The 15,898-nt window shown below is 63.4% G+C and overlaps 2 protein-coding genes across 3 annotated transcripts; both read left to right on the top strand.

Annotated features, from left to right (window-relative positions):
- Positions 1 to 1,341: 1,341 nt before the first annotated feature.
- Positions 1,342 to 6,738, top strand: LOC103164844 (neutrophilic granule protein-like). The gene is made up of 4 exons (XM_007655868.3): positions 1,342 to 1,854; positions 3,842 to 3,940; positions 5,089 to 5,166; positions 6,479 to 6,738. The coding sequence occupies exons 1-4, from the start codon at positions 1,342 to 1,344 to the stop codon at positions 6,602 to 6,604; spliced, it is 816 nt and encodes a 271-aa protein (XP_007654058.2). The 3' UTR covers positions 6,605 to 6,738.
- Positions 6,739 to 10,343: 3,605 nt separating this feature from the next.
- Positions 10,344 to 15,751, top strand: LOC114816217 (cathelicidin-related peptide Pt_CRAMP2-like). Of its 2 annotated transcripts, none has more exons than XM_029078258.2 (4): positions 10,344 to 10,697; positions 11,721 to 11,825; positions 11,966 to 12,049; positions 15,553 to 15,751. In XM_029078258.2, exons 1-4 carry the CDS (start codon positions 10,524 to 10,526, stop codon positions 15,682 to 15,684), a joined length of 495 nt encoding a protein of 164 aa, XP_028934091.1. In that variant the 5' UTR covers positions 10,344 to 10,523; the 3' UTR covers positions 15,685 to 15,751. The 2 variants fall into 2 exon arrangements, with proteins under 2 accessions (XP_028934091.1, XP_028934092.1); XM_029078259.2 differs by lacking the exon at positions 15,553 to 15,751 and adding an exon at positions 14,366 to 14,554.
- Positions 15,752 to 15,898: the final 147 nt, after the last annotated feature.

Below are 15,898 nucleotides of genomic sequence, written 5' to 3'. Positions count from 1 at the left end.
ACTGTACTAAGCGCTCGGAATGAACAAGCGGGCAACAGATAGAGACGGTCCCTGCCGTCCGACGGGCTCACGGTCTGATCGGGGGAGACGGACGGACGAGAACCATGGCGATAAATAGAGTCGAGGGGAAGAACGTCTCGTAAAAACCGATGGCGACTAAATAGAATCAAGCGCTCAGTAAACAGCTACGGGTCGGAGACGACTCGACGGCATAAGACGGGACAACAAATACGACTGACTGCCTGCCTACCTGTGTAGGTATGTACCTTCCTATAATTCTATTTATTTACATCAATGCCTGTTTATTTGTCTTGATGTATGTACATCTATAATTCTATTTAGTTATATCGATGCCCGTTTACTTGTTGCGACGTGCATACGTCTATCTATAATTCTATTTATTGATATCCGAGGCCCAGAGAAGTGAAGGGACTCGCCCGCGATCTCACAGCCGACAAGCGGCCGAGCCGGGATTCGAACCCACGACCGCAGACTCCCAAGCGCGGGCTCCTTCCACCGAGCCACGCGGTTTCACACGTTCTAAGCAGTAGGGCAGATGCCAGGTAGCGAGGTGGGTCACCGACCCGACCCACGCGGGGCAAACGGCCTAAGAAGAGAGAGGCGGCGTGGCCTAGTGGAAAGGGCCCGGGCCTGGGTTCTAATCCCGCCTCCCCCACTCGTCCACCACCCGGTGAGAGGTCGCTTGACTTCTCCGGGCCTCGGTTCCCTCGTCTGGAAGAAGGGGATGAAGACCGAGAGCGCCACGCGGGACAGGGACCGAGTCCAACCTGCTTCCCTCGTATCTACCGCGGCGCTTAGAACCCCGTAAGCGCTTGACGAATACCGTCCTCGCTTTTGCTCTTCGGAGGGAGAACGGGTGTTTGAATCCCCGTTTTACGGGGGCGGAAGCGGAGGCCCCGAGAAGTCAAATGACTCGGGCGAGCGGCTGCCCCGGGACGCGTTCGTTCATCCGCCCGGCTCCCCCGGCTCACCGTTTCATGGGCCGTAAATATGACAGGATCGTCATTACGGTATCCAGTGGGCGCCTCCCATGTGCCGAGCACCGTTCTGAGCGCTGGGGTGGGTACGAGGTCATCAGGTTGGCCCACGCGGGGCTCACGGTTTTAATCCCCGTTTGACAGATGACGTGGAGCCCAGAGAAGTTGAGCGACTCGCCCCGGTCACGCAAGTGGCGGAGGCGGGATTGGAACCCGTGTCCTCTCTTTCCACTGAGCCACGCCGCTTCTCGAGGTGAGATGGACAGGACGAGCTGGACCCCCTTCGCGGAGGTCGCGGAGCAGGGCTCGGGGGGGGGGGGGACACCTGCCCATCTGGGACGAAATGGCCCCCACCCCTCGTGCCCTGCGGTCGACGGGGGGGCGTCGGGGGGGCCAAGGGGAACCAGCCCGACCGCGGCGGACGAAGATTTCGTTAGTTCACCCCCCGCTCCCGGCCCCGCCGCCCTTCCGGACGGAGCACCTCTCGGCCCACGGCTCTCGCAATATCCGCCGGCCCGAGGTGGGGAAGGGAGTGGGGAAACGCCACGGCTCCCAGGAAGCGCCCCGCGTCCTCGGCCCCAGCTTGGGCAAGGCGAGGGAGGAGGCCTCCGATAAAAAAGGGGCGGCCCACCGAGCCCCCCCACCCAGAATCGGGCGCCGGGGCGGAGAGCGGGGCACCATGGGCGGCACCGGGCGACTCCTGCTCCTGCTGGGGCTGGCCGCCGTGGCCACGGCCGGCCCTCCCGAGGCAGAGAAGAAGTACCGAGAGGCCGTCTCTCTCGCCCTCGACGCTTACAACAGAGGCCTGACCGGCAGCTCGGCCTTCCGCCTGCTCGAACCCTCCCAGCTGAAACCGGTGAGTGCCGGAGGTCACCCCGTCCCCCGCCGCCTCCCCGCGGGGCCCGGGGGTCTTCGAATAATAGCGATATCGACGGGGGCGGTGTCCTTGGAACGCTCCCTAGGCGCGGAGCGCTGTTCTGAGCGCTGAGGCAGTTAGAAGCCGATGGGGTCGGACCCGGTCCCCCTCGGGGCTCGCGGGCTTCCCCCCCACCCCCCCCCCCCCGTTTTCCGGGCGAGTCCCGGAGAAGCCGAGTGACTCGCCCGAGGTCGCCTAGCCGACGAGCGGCGGAGCCGGGGCGGGAACCCCGGGGGGCTGGGAGGCAGAGGACCCGGGTTCCGACCCCTCACCCGCCCGGGCGCCTTGGGCGGAATCGTCCCGATTCTCGGGGCCTCGGGTCCCTCGTCCGCGGGACGGGGATGGACGGAGTATCCGTCCTCCTGCTTAGACCGCGAGCTCCCCGTGAGGCTTGATGATCTCGCATCTACTCCACTGCTTAGCCCAGTGCTCGGCACGTCGTGGGCACCTAACGGTGCCACGGTTGGTATTACTTCCCTCGACGGTTGACATGGATTCTATCGACGGCGCCCATCTCACGAGCCCTCCGCCGGCCCTCCCGCCCCACGGGGGTCCCGGTCGAGGGGAGACGCTAACGAGGAGGGCGGCGAGCTTGGTTCTGAGGACGATACTCGGGGCATTTGGTAAGCGCTGACCGTAGGCCGAGCACCGAGCTACCCACAAGACCATCAGAGCGTTCGCAGTCCTGGCCCATACGGGGCTCGTCGTCCAGAGCGGGAGGGAGGATGGCGATCGAGCCCCCGTTTTACAGGCGAGGGGGACCGGCGCCCCGAGACGTTAAAAGGACACGCCCAAGGTCACGCAGCTGGCAAGCGGAGCTGGGATTAGAACCCAGATCTACTGAATCGCAGGCCTGGGCTCTTTCCTCTAGGCCACGCTGCCCCTTTCTTTATTTTTTTAAATAGTATTTGTTAAGCGCTTATTATGTGCCAGGCACTGTATTAAGCGCTGGGGTAGATACAAGATAATCAGGTTGGACACGGTCCATGGCCCACACGGGGCTCACAGCTTTAATCCCCATCGTGTTATTATTATCGTCGGCAATATGTAATATACGAGTACGTGTAATATATATCAGTATTGTAATCTGCAATATCATTAGTAGTAATAACGATGGTATTAATCAAGCACTTACTACGTGCCAGGCACCGTATGAAGTGCCGCGGCGGATATCAGCAGATCGGGTTGGACACAGCCCCCGTCCCACACGGGGCTCACAGTCTCCATCCCCGTTTTCCAGACGAGGGAACCGAGGCAGAGAAAAGCGAAGCGACCTGCCCCGGGTCCCACCGCAGGCAAGTGGCGGAGCCGGGATTAGAACCCAGGTCCTTCTGCTTCCCGGGCCCGGGCTCTACCCGTTGGGGCACGTCGCTCCTCTCCTCGGCAACAGACCCCGGGGCCAGTACGGGATTTCGGGCCGAATCTCGTTCATCTCGAGGGATGGATTCTGGGTGGGGGACCCTGGGCGGAGCACTGGGGACAGTGCACTGGAATCAGCAGCCGAGAGCCGACTGAGAAGCGGCCGAGCCTAGCGGCTAGAGCACGGGCCTGGGAGCCGGAGGGACCCGGGTTCTAATCCCGGCGCCGTCCCCCCCCCCCCGTCTGCCGTGTGACCTCGGGTGAGTCCTTCGGTTTCCTCGGCCGTACGGTGGGGATGAAGAGTGTGAGCCCCACGTGGGCCGGGGACCGCGTCCACTCCCATCAGCTTCTATCTACCCCGGCGCTCAGTACAGCGCCCGGCACATAGCGAGCGCGTGACATAAGAGAAAAACCACCGAAAGAAGAAGGGCCTCCGACGTAATCGAGGAGCGGGACGCTAAAATGCCTAACGGTCACGGGGAAACGGCCCCCCGTCTCGCGGCCTCAGTTGGATCGTTACTTTGATCGGGGAGGAGCCTGAGCCCCAGGATTTTCCCTGTCAATTTAGGACCTTCCTAGAGGCCACCTGAAATTCAAAATCAAGGAGACCGTGTGCCCGGTGGCGGAGAAATGCCAGCAGCGGGAGTGTGACTTCAAAGAGGATGGCGTGAGTGACCTGCGTCCGCGGGGGCCTCTGTCCCGTTCCTTTACGAAGGGGGGGGGGGGGGGTTATTAGATCCCCTGTCCGAGTCGGGGTCCCCCCCAGGGGTTCCCCGTCTCCCCGAGTCCCCGTAGGCCTGTTGGTCCCGCCCAGATTCATTCATTCATCCATCCGATCGTATTTATTGAGCGCCTACTATGTGCAGAGCGCTGTACTAAGCGCCTGGAACGGACGATTCGGCAACAGACGCAGACGATCCCTGCCCACTGACGGGCTCACGGTCTAATCGAGCTCCCGGGTTCTCTCCTCCCGCCGACCCCGATCCTGTGAGCCCATCGTTGGGCAGGGATTGTCTCCGTTGCCGACTTGTCCAGGCCAGGCGCTTAGTACAGTGCTCTCCACATAGTAAGCACTCAATAAATAAGAGAAGCAGCCTGGCTCAGTGGAAAGGGTCCGGGCTCGGGAGTCAGAGGTCACGGGTTCGAATCCCCACCCCGCCGCTTGTCGGCTGTGCGACCGTGGGCGAGTCGCTTCACTTCTCTGTGCCTCGGTGACCTCATCCGGAAAATGGGGATTAAGACCGTGAGCCTCACGCGGGACGACCTGATGACCCTGTATCTCCCCCAGCGCTGAGAACGGTGCTGTGCACACAGTGAACGCTTAACAGATGCCAACATTATTATTATTATTATTATTATTATTATTAATAAATACTACTGAATGAATGAATGAATCCCCGGTGCGAGACCCGCCGGGGCCCGGCGTCCATCCCGGAGCCTCGGTCAGTCGTATTTATCGAGCGCTGACTGCGTGCGAAGCACAATACTGAGAAGTCGGGGGGGGGGGGGGGCAATAGATATATTTCCCGCCCACGCCGAGCTTTCAGTCGAGACCTCCCCCCGTCGGGAAGTCCAAGCTTCCCCCAGACTGTCAAACGGACCGATGGAGTCAGTGGCCCGAGAAGGCCCCCATCACCCCATCCCGTCCCTCCGGGAGCCCCGGGGTTGTCCCGGGATCCAAAGCTGGGCTCCGAGGAACGACTCGCCTCCCCCGTCGGGCCCCCTCACGCGGCGTCCGCCTCGGCCCCACGCCGGCGGGCGGGGAGGACGCGACCCTCACGGATGGGTGACCAGCCTCTCCCGCCTCCCTTGCAGCTGGAGAGAGACTGTTCCGGGATCTTCCTCGCCCCGTCCGACACCCGCATCATGGTCCTCTCCTGCCGCCCCGCCGGAGTAAGTTGACGAGCAGCGCGGCTCGCCCGCTTCCCTGGGCCACCTCATCTGTGAAATGGGGATTCGATCCCCGTCGGCCCTCTTGAGCGCCCCGTGGGACGAGGCCGGCGGCCGACGCTTAACTCGTACCTTTCCGCGGGGCTTAAAACAGTGCTTGGCGTAGAGTAAGCGCTTAACGGACAGCGCAGGTATTATCAGACGGCGTGCCGGGAGGGCAGACCCCTGGGGCCGGTGCTCTTTCCTCTCGGTCCAGCCTCTGGGATGCCGTTCCGGCCCAGGGAGGAAACGGTCAAGTCCAGATCGCTCGGTCGGCCAGTCAGCCGTATTTACTGAGCGCTTACTGCGCGCCGAGCACCGAGGTGAGGAAGCCCGCGGGCGGCTCCGCCGCTCGCCCGCTGCGTGGCCTCGGGCAGGTCACTTCACCTCTCTGTGCCTCGGTTACCTCCTCTGCAAAAGGGGGATTGAGAACCGGGACGGAGATTGGGTCCAACCCCATTAGCTCGGATGGACCCTGACGTTTAGAACAGTGCTCGACACACAGTGAGCGCCCAACGGGTTAGGGGGAGGGAGGCGAGGCCCCGGAAACGCAGCGCCAGAGTCACCGCAGCGTGGCCTGTCCGGGCAGAGTCCGGGCCTGGGAGTCGGAGGATCTGGGTTCCAATCCCGGCTCGGCCACTCTGGGCTGCGCAAGACCGTGCGCTCGCCGAGGGCTCGTTGTGTCTAACTGTTGTATTGTACTCTCCCAAGTGCACAGCTCAGCGCTCAATCAATACAGCTGACTGAATGGGTGACCTTGGACAAGTCACCTCGCTTCTCCGTGCCTCGGCGACCTCGTCTGTAAAATGGGGATTAAGACGGAGAGCCCCACGTGGGACGGGGGCTGCACGTCCAACCTCATTTACCTGTATCTACCGCAGGACTTAGTACAGTGCCTGGCACGTAGTAAGCGCTTAACAGACGCCCCGATGATCAATAGTAATCACGACGTCGGTATTTCCTAAGCGCCCGCCACGGGCCGAGCACCGTTCTAAGCGCTGCGGATACAGGGCGGTCCCGGGTGGAGCTCGCGGTCTTAATCCCCGTTTCACGGATGAGGGAGCCGAGGCCCAGGGACTTGCCCCAAGTCACACGGCTGACGGGGGAGGGAGCCGGGATTGGAACCCATGACCCTTGACTCCCGGGCCCGGGCTCTTACCACTGAGCCACGCTGCTTCCCGTATTCATTATTATTAGTTACCACTGGCCCCGGACCCGCTCGGGTCCCCACGGGAAAGGGGTCCAAACTCTCCATTTCTTATTTCCCCTCTCCCAGGGTCGCCGCCTCAGAAGATCCAGCGGCTCTGAGGAGCCGGATTGGAGCAAAGTCCCGAGCAAGTACAGAGAAATGTATGAAAACGCCAAGTACGACATAATAGCCAACATCCTCAGGAACTTCTGAGGCCCAGTGGGAAGCTGGCCCGCAAGCTCGTCGCCTGCAGAACGCGTCCGCTGATCCCGCTACGTCGGCCTCGCCCAAGCGTTTAGTCCCGTGCTCTGCGCCTAGCGGGGGCTCAATAAATACCATCGATCGACTGAGTGGGTCAAGGCCCCTAGAGCTTTTCCGACGACTTTTTGACGCTTCTTCCCGCCCCGCCCCGCCCCCCTTCCCCGCTCCGCTGCCTCCCCCCGCTTCTCTAGACGTGTCTGCCGATTCTGTAGTATTGGACTCTCCCAAGCGCTCAGTACGGTTCTCCGTGCGCGGTAAGCGCTCAATAAATACCTTGGATCGATCGCTCGCCTCCGGGGAATGAATCGCCGCTTCCGTTGTCCATTTCCATGCCGGCCCGCCTGCCCCGCTCTTTCCCGGGCTCCTCTTTCCGGGGAGCGAGGGGGATCTTCGAAGTTTTATAAATGGGGTCAGATGAGGGTCCCCATTCCAAACTCCTCCATAGTGCGCTGGGAGACCCGCGTGCCCCAGCGCCCCGGGTTTGGAGGTGGAGGGCCATTCTGCCCTTTGTGGGGGGGGGGGGGGGGGACGGAGACCCCCTCGTCCCCCAAATACAGGGTCCCCCAGACGCCAAGAACCCCCACAAGTCTGGAATCATGACCCGGGCCTTGCTTCCCGGCCGTCGGGAAGCCCCGCTTCCGGGCCCGCGGGTCTCGGTAACGCTGAAGCTCGGCCTTCCCCGGCTCGCTCTCCCGCTCTGCCTGCCGATTTCCGGGGAGCTCGAGGTTTGTAGCCCGCCTCCCCTCGCGCCCCCGACCCTCACGGGTCTCGGTCAGCGGCGACAGGAGCAGGCGGAGGCAGGACCGGGGGACGGTGGGGACCCGGGCTGGGCTCATCTCGTCCGATCCTCGGCTCCCCGCGACGGCAGGGTCGGGACAGAGGGGACCCCACCTCTCGCCGAGCGGGTCCCGGCAGCCGTCGACGATAAGTGTTGGAATTTGTTGAGCGCTTACTACGTGCGGAGCACTGTCCTGAGCGCTGGGGGAGAGCCAGGGTCATCAGCTGGTCCCAGGTGAGGCTCCCAGTCTTCAACCCCCTTTTACCGATGAGGTCACTGAGGCCCAGAGGAGGGAAGTGACTCGCCCACGGTCACCCGGCTGCCAAGCGGCAGAGCCGGGAGTCGAACCCGTGACCTCTGACTCCCAAGCCCTGGCTCTTTCCACCGAGCTACGCTGACAATCGCAGCGAGAGGCAGAGCGGCCCGGTGGGTAGAGCCCGGGGGCGTCAGAAGGACCCGCTTCTGATCCCGGCTCGGCCGCTCGGCCGTCGCGAGGCCTGGGGCGGGTCGCCTCGCGTCTTTGGGCCCCGGCTGCTTCACAGCTTAAAATGAGGATTTAGGCTTGCGAGCCCCACGTGGGAGCTGGACCGCGTCCAACCCGATTATCTACCTCAGTGCTTAGTACGATGCCTAGCACATAGTAAGTGCCTAATAAATACCACAAAAAGAAAAAAACAAACCGAACAAAAAACCCCAAGATAAGCTTGGGACGTCCGGGTCAACGGGGGCCCGTGTGGACCCACCTGTTCAATTAATAATAATAATGTCGGTATTTGTTAAGCGCTTACTATGTGCAGAGCACCGTTCTGAGCGCCGGGGGAGATACGGGGTCATCGGGTCGTCCCACGTGAGGCTCACGGTTCATCCCCATTTTACAGATGAGGGAAGTGAGGCGCAGAGAAGTGAAGCGGCTCAGCCACAGTCACCCAGCTGACGAGTGGCAGAGCCGGGAGTCGAACCCATGACCTCTGACCCCGAAGCCCGGGCTCTTTCCACGGAGCCACGCTGCTTTGTAAAAAAAATAACGATGATGATGACACCGTTAAGCGCTCACCGTGCGCAGAGCACCGTTCTAAGCGCCGGGGAAGATACGGGGTGATCGGGTCGTCCCACGTGGGGCTCACGATATTAATCCCCATTTTCCAGATGGGGTAACTGGGGGCCCAGAGAGGTGCAGTGACCTGCCCAAAGTCACCCAGCCGACAAGCGGCGGAGCCGGGACTAGAACCCGTGACCTCTGACTCCCGAGCCCGGGCTCTTTCCGCTGAGCCGCGCTGCTTCGCTGATGGAGATTAACAAGGGTGAGCCCGATGTGGGACGGCGACCGGGTCCGACCTGGTCATCTGGCATCTACCCCGGCGCTTAGACGAGCGCTTGGCGCTTAGTAAGTGCTTAACGGGTACCACAAAAATAATTCCGCCAGTAATAATCATTTAACCTCCGGGGTCTCCTGACCCTTGTTCCTGCCCTCCGCGTGGCCAGGCTGAGGCGACTGGCGGGAGCCGCGCGGGTTCCCGGGACCCGTCCGCCCGGGCCTGGGAGCCAGAGGCCTTGGGTCCTAATCCCGGCTCCGCCGCTTGCCTGCTGCGCGGGCTCGGGTGAGCCGCCTCACTTCTCCGTGCCTCGGTTCCCTCATCCGTGAAAGGGGGATGAAGACGGTGAGCCCCAACCTCGTCACCCTGTGTCTACTCGAGCCTGGGCTTCGGAGTCAGAGGTCGCGGGTTCGACTCCCGGCCCTGCCACTCGTCAGCTGTGTGACCGGGGGCCCGGTCGCTTCACCCCTCTGGGCCTCGGTTACCTCATCTGCAAAATGGGGATTAACCGGGAGCCTCGCGTCGGACAACCCGATGCCCCTGGATCTCCCCCAGCGCTTAGAACGGTGCTCTGCACACAGAGTAAGCGCTTAACAAATACCGACATCATTATCATTATTGTTATTACTCCAGCGCTTAGAACGGTGCTCGGCCCGTAGTAGGCGCTTAACCAATACCATCATCGTTATTATTCTTATTATTCTTATTACTGGGAGTCCTGGGCTGGGTTCCCCCCAAATGGCTTCCGGAGTGTTTTTTGGGGAGTGGGAGGAATGGAGGAAGCGGGGCCGGGCGAGAGAGGGGTCCCCCGCTTCCGAACCCGGCTCCGTTTGCTCCCCTTTGCGGATGGGGCTCAGAGCACTGAGCGTGGCCCAGCGGAAAGACCTGGGACTCGGAAGACCTGGGTTCTAATCCCGCCTCTGCCGCTTGTCTCCTATGACCCCGGGCAAGAGACGTCACTTCTCCGCGTCTCGGTTCCCCCGTCTAGAAGACGGGGATTCGACACCCGGCCTCCCTCCGACGTAGACGGCGAGCCGGTCGGTCCGATGGACTTACTGAGCGCTCTCCGTGGGCAGGGCGCTGTCCTGGGCGCTCGGGAGGGCACGCTACAACGATGAACGGCCACGTTCCCCGCCCCCGACGGGCTCACGGTCTAGAGGGGGATACAGACAGTAATGGAAATCAATAAATGATACGGACACAAGTGCCGTGGGGCCGGGAGAGGGGATGATAATAACGATAAGGTTGGTATTGGTTAAGCGCTTACTATGTGCCCGAGCACCGTTCTAAGCGCTGGGGGAGACACGGGGTCATCGGGTCGTCCCACGTGAGGCTCGCCGTCTTCATCCCCGTTGGACGGACGAGGGACCCGAGGCACCGAGAAGCCACTCGCCCGAAGTCACCCAGCCGACGGGCGGCGGAGCCGGGATTAGAACCCACGACCCCCGACTCCCAAGCCCGGGCTCTTGCCCCTGAGCCGCGCCGCTTCTCAAGGGAGCAAGTCGCTTCCCCCCCCGGGGGGGGGGCCCGGCCCAGCGGAGGAAGGGAACGGTGGCAGAGCGACCGCAGAGCCGGAGGTGGGGAAATCCGTCGGTTGGGACACGGGGACGGGAAATTCAGGAAACAGCCGGCAGGCCCGGGCCGGTCCAGGAAGCTGCCGACGCGTTTCCAAACTCCGAGCGTGACGGGGTCCGCGTGGGGGAGGCCCATAAAGCCTCGCGTCCGGGCGGGGAGGACGGTACCCGTAGCGGTCACCCTCCGGCCCGGAACGGCGGGGAGGATGGGGGTGCTGCTCCTCCTGATCCTGCTCGCCCCGGCGCCGGGCGTCGCGGCCTTCCCGTCGCAGACGCTGAGCCGCCAAGAGGCTCTGTCCCTCGCCCTCCACTCCTACAACCGACGGGCGGCCAGCGAACGCGCCTTCCGCCTGCTGGAGGCCGCCCCGGCCCCGGCCCAGGTAATGACGATCGCCGCGGGTGTCCGCTAAAGCGCTTACTCCGGGCCGGACGCCGGACCGGGCGCCGGGGTGGAGGCGAGTCGGGGAGGACGGGCCCAGTCCCCGTCCCCCGAGGGGGCTCCCGGTCTTCATCCCCGTTTTCCGGAGGAGGGAACTGAGGCCCGGAGAAGTGAAGCGATTTGCACGGGAGACGGGACGCGAATCCGGGTTTTTCTGACTCCCGGTCGGACAGCTGTATTTCCTGAGCGCTTTGCTGTGTGCAGAGCGCCGTTCTAAGCGCTAGGGAGGGGACGGACGACAGAACAGTACGCCGGACACTCCCTGCCCGGAGCGAGCTTGCCCGTGCCCCCTCCGCCGGGCCACGCTACTTCCGCAATCGTAACTGTGGTATCTGTTAAGTTCCTACTACGTGCTAAGCCCCGGGGCACATGCAAGATTAATCCCGACGGTCGGTGGTATTTTTCGAGCGCTCACTGGGTGCCGAGCACCGTCCCGAGCAATAAAACAAGAAACGGACACATTCGCTCCCCACGACGCCACGGTCCTCGTCCCCCGCGGAGCCCGCGGTCGAAGAAGCGGGTGAGTCACGGTCCAGGAGCGGCGCGGCTCGGTGGAAAGAGCCCGGGCTTGGGAGTCGGAGGTCGTGGGTTCTAATCCCGCCCCCGCCGCTCGTCGGCTGGGTGACTTCACTTCTCTGGGCCTCGGTGACCTCATCCGTCCAATGGCGCCACGGGGGACGACCCGATGACCTTCTTATCTACCCCAGCGATCGAAACAGTGCTCGGCACGTAGTAAGCGCTTAACGAACACCGTCGTCATTATTGCTGAGGGGGAGGGAGATGGGGGATTGAATCCCCGTTTTACGGAGGAGGGAACCGAGGGCCAGAGAGGCGAAGCGACCCGGCCCAGGTCAGGCAGCCGGCACGGGGCGGGCCGGGATGAGAACCCGGGTGGCCCCCGAGGGTCTCTCCGGGTTTTCGGAGACCCCCCCCCGCCCCCCAACGCCCCCCGTCTCCCCGACAGAGCCCCGGGGCACGGACTCAGGAGCTGAGCTTCACCCTGCAGGAGACCGTGTGCCCGATGGCGCCGGGCCTGGACCCCGACAAGTGCGATCTCCGTCCCGACGGGGTAAGGACTCGCCCGCCTCTCCCCGCGCCCCTACAGCATCGAGCAGGGTGGGGGCTGGGCCCCGGCCGCCCCCCCAGAGACCCCTTTCCGGGGTCGCCCGGCCTCACGGAGGGCACCTCTCCCTCCGCCCCCCTCCACAGCTGGTGAGAGCCTGTTCCGGATCTGTCTCCTTGGAGGACGGTGGTCCGGGTGTCCTGCTCACGTGTGATACCCTGGGCCGGGCGGTGAGTGTTTGCTCGGTCGGGGGGGGTCGGGGGTGTTTGACGTGAGCTTGGGGGGGGGGCAGGACCCCGGGCAACCCACGCTCCAGTCGCCGGGAGCAACATCAGTTACTCGGGAACGCAGACACGGCCCCTTCCCCCCCCCCCACCCCCCCCGGCCTTCCCGCCGAAAGCTCCCAGGGAAGCCCTCGATTCGGCCCGTACGGTTCGCTCGGCACGAATGATAACGTCGGCGTTTGTACTAAGCGCCGGGGTGGATACGAGCAGCCGGACCCATCCCCGTCGCCCGCGGGGCTCGCGGTCTCAAGCCCCGTTTCGCAGACGGGAGAGCTGAGGCTCGGAGAGGTGAAGTGACTCGCCCGCGGTCACACAGCAGAGAGGTGGCGACAGTAATAATAATAATGACGTTGGCATCTGTTAAGCGCTCACTACGTGCCGAGCACCGTTCTAAGCGCCGGGGTAGACGCGGGGGAGTCGGGTCGTCCCCCCGTGGGGCTCACGGTCTTCGTCCCCATTTTACAGATGAGGTAACTGAGGCACAGAGAAGTGAAGTGACTTGCCCACAGTCACACAGCAATAGTGATAATAACGCTGGCAGGTGTTCAGCGCTTACCGTGTTCTAAGCGCCGGGGGAGATACAGGGTCATCAGGTCGTCCCGCGTGAGGCTCGCGGTCTTCATCCCCGTTTGACGGATGAGGGGACTGAGGGCCGGAGCAGTGACTCGCCCGCAGTCACACGGCTGACAAGGGGCGGAGCCGGGATTAGAACCCGTGACCCTCTGACTGACCCTTGTTCTATCCACCGGGCCACACTACCGCTCAGCTGGGCAGACAGTACAGAAGAACAGCGCTGTGCATAGAGTAGAGCGCTCACTAAACGCCCTCGATCGACTGATAGACGTCACCTGACTGGTCCTGTCTGCAAAATAATGATAATGATAACGATGGTACTCGTTTAGCGCTTGCTATGCGCCAAGCACTGTGCCAAGCGCTGGGGTGGACACAGGCTCGTCAGGTTGTCCCTCAGGGGGCTCGCAGTCTTCATCCCCATTTGACAGTTGAGGGGACTGAGGCCCAGAGAGGTGAAGCGGCTCGCCCGAGGCCGGGTTTACGGCCTAGAGACGGGGAGACGGACATCAGTACAGGTAAACGAACGACGGCAGAGAAATAAATTACGGGAACATACCCGAGTGCCGCGGGGATGGGATAATCGGGTGGATTAACGGATCGGAGGGCAGGGGTGATGCAGAAGGGAGAGGGAGGAGGGGAATGAGGGCGTAAGTCGGGGAAGGCCTCTTGGAAAGACGGAATTTTAATTTCGAAGCGCTCAGTACAGAGCTCAACCCGCGGTAAGTCCCCGGCAAATACGACTGAACATCGGACAAGACCCCGAAGACGGGGAGGCGTCCGTCCAACGTGAAGGGGGAGGGACTTCCAGGCCCGGGGGGAGGACGCGGGCCGAGGGGTCGGCGGCGAGACGGACGAGACGGGGGCCCGGCGGGCGGGTTGGCGTTAGAGGAGCCGAGCGTGCGGGCCGCGGCGGCGCAGGAGAGAGGCCGGGGAGGGAGGCGGGGGCGAGGGGACGGTTTAAAAGCCGCCGGTGAGGAGTCGCCCTCTGAGGCGGAGGTGGCCGGGCCACCGTGGAGCGTCCTGAGGAGCGGGGAGACACGGGCTGAACGCTCCTGTAGAAAAGGCGAGCCGGGAGGCCGCGTACGGACCGGGGCGGGGGGAGACGGGAGGCCGGCGAGGAGGCCGACGCCGTCCTCCGGGATTAAGCGCTTGGATTAACACCGCGGCAGTTTGGACGGAGAGGAGAGGGAGGATCTTAGGCCCACAGTAAGCGCTTAACGGGTGGAGCCGGGGCTCGGGAGTCAGAGGTCACGGGTTCTAATCCCGGCCCCGCCGCCTGTCAGCTGCGTCACTTGGGGCAAGTCACTTCACTTCTCCGTGCCTCAGTTCCCTCATCTGTCAAAAGGGGATGGAGACTGGGAGCCCCACGGGGGACCACCTGAGCACCCCGTATCCCTCCCCCCGGCGCTTGGAACGGCGCTGGGCACGTAGTAAGCGCCTAATAAACGCCATCGTCGTCCGATCCCGTCGAAACGGCAACGAGAAGAGTTTAGGGGCCAGAGAATGAGAACGGAGCCTCTCCGGGGGCGTTCGGCGCCGGGCGGCGTCAGACCCGGGGTCCGGGGCCCGGGACCAGCCGGTTCCCCGGGGGGGGGGGCGGCCGGGGCGGGGGAGGGGAGACCCCCCCCCCCCCCGGCCCTCCCCCGGCCCGGCCGGAGCCCCTCACGGCGCGCGCTCCTTCCTTCCCAGCCTCTGCGTGCCAAACGGACGAAGCGGCCCACTCCGGCTCGGAAATGTGGCCGGATCAGGTGCTATGGGCTGTTGAGACGCTTGAGAACAATGTATAAACTGAGATGACCCCCGCCGCGGGGACGGAAACGTGCACCCCAACGGCGCGCCGAACCCGAGAGGCGCTCAATAAACGCCGCTGATGACGAAGCGGCCCCGAGTGGTGGCTGGAGCCCGGGGCCTGGGAGTTAGAGGGTCGTGGGTTCTAATCCCCGCTCCGCCGCTCGTCTGCCGCCTGACGTCGGGCCAGTCGCTCCGCTTCTCCGGGCCTCAGTTCCCTCTTCTGGAAAATGGGGATAGGGACTGGGTCCCACCCCACCCGCCTGTCTCCACCCCGGCGCTCAGGGAAAGAGCCCGGGCTCGGGAGTCGGCCGTCGTGGGTTCTAATCCCGGCTCCGCCGCTCGTCGGCCGGGTGACCTCGGGCGAGTCGCTTCACCTCTCTGGGCCTCGGTGACCTCATCTGTCAAATGGGGATGAAGACCGGGAGCCCTACGTGGGACGACCTGATGACCCCAGGGCTCGGAACAGGGCTTGGCCCATAGTAAGCGCTTGACAAATACCAACACTAGTATTATCATTATTAAAAACCCAAAAGCGCCTAACAAATCCCACTATTATCAGTACAGTGGGGATTAAAACTGAGCCCCACGTGGGACACGATTTCCTCGCTTCTAACCCAGCGCTTAGCACAACGTGTGACACACGGTAAGCGCTCAACAAATCCCATTTAAACAAACCGGGCCGCGTAGAAACGGCGGGGCTCAGTGGCGAGAGCCCGGAAGTGGTGGGTTCTAATCCCCGCTCCGCCGCTCGTCCGCCGTGTCGCCTCACTTCTCCGCGCCTCGGCTCCCCCCTCTGTAAAATGGGGATGAAGCCCGTGAGCCCCACGGGGGACAACCCGGTTAGCTGGTATCCACCCCAGCGCTCAGAACGGTGCTTGGCACGTAGTAAGCGCTTAATCGACAGCAGAAGTAGTAGCAAACGAACAAAAAAGCTTCGGGTTCCCGGGCCAGAGAATCAGAATCGTCTCTCTCCCCGCTCCCGGCTTGAGATCGGGGTGGGGGGGGCCGGGGCCGCGGGTTCAGAACCCGGGTGCGGGGGCCATCCGGCCGCAATCCCTCACGCTGCTTCGCCCTTTCCTTCCCAGCCTCTGCGAGTCAAAAGGAAGTCGCTCCGCCGCCGGCTCTGTAAACCTCTCAGGATCGGGTGTCACGGGCCTTTAGCACACGCGCCGATGTCTCGGTACGGCCTTCGCCACGGGGACAGGGTTTTGGTTTAGTCCGGTGCTCTGGACGTAAGGGGCGCTCAATAAATGCCACCGGTGACGACGACGGCGGCGGCGGTGGGGACGGCCCAGCCTCGACTGTTGGGGGCGGGGGCTCAGCGCGCTGGGAATTAAAAGGGGTCACTCCTTCCTCCCTTCCCTCCTGGTCCCGGGGGGCCGCCCTGCCCGCTCTAGACCGGAACTGTCGACCTGCCGGATTGTCCCTCTC

Source organism: Ornithorhynchus anatinus, chromosome 13, assembly GCF_004115215.2.
Source record: "Ornithorhynchus anatinus isolate Pmale09 chromosome 13, mOrnAna1.pri.v4, whole genome shotgun sequence".
NCBI classification, from domain to species: Eukaryota; Metazoa; Chordata; class Mammalia; order Monotremata; family Ornithorhynchidae; genus Ornithorhynchus; species Ornithorhynchus anatinus.
The sequence above is the reverse complement of the archived record's forward strand: the minus strand, read 5'-3'. Positions and strand labels throughout refer to the sequence as shown.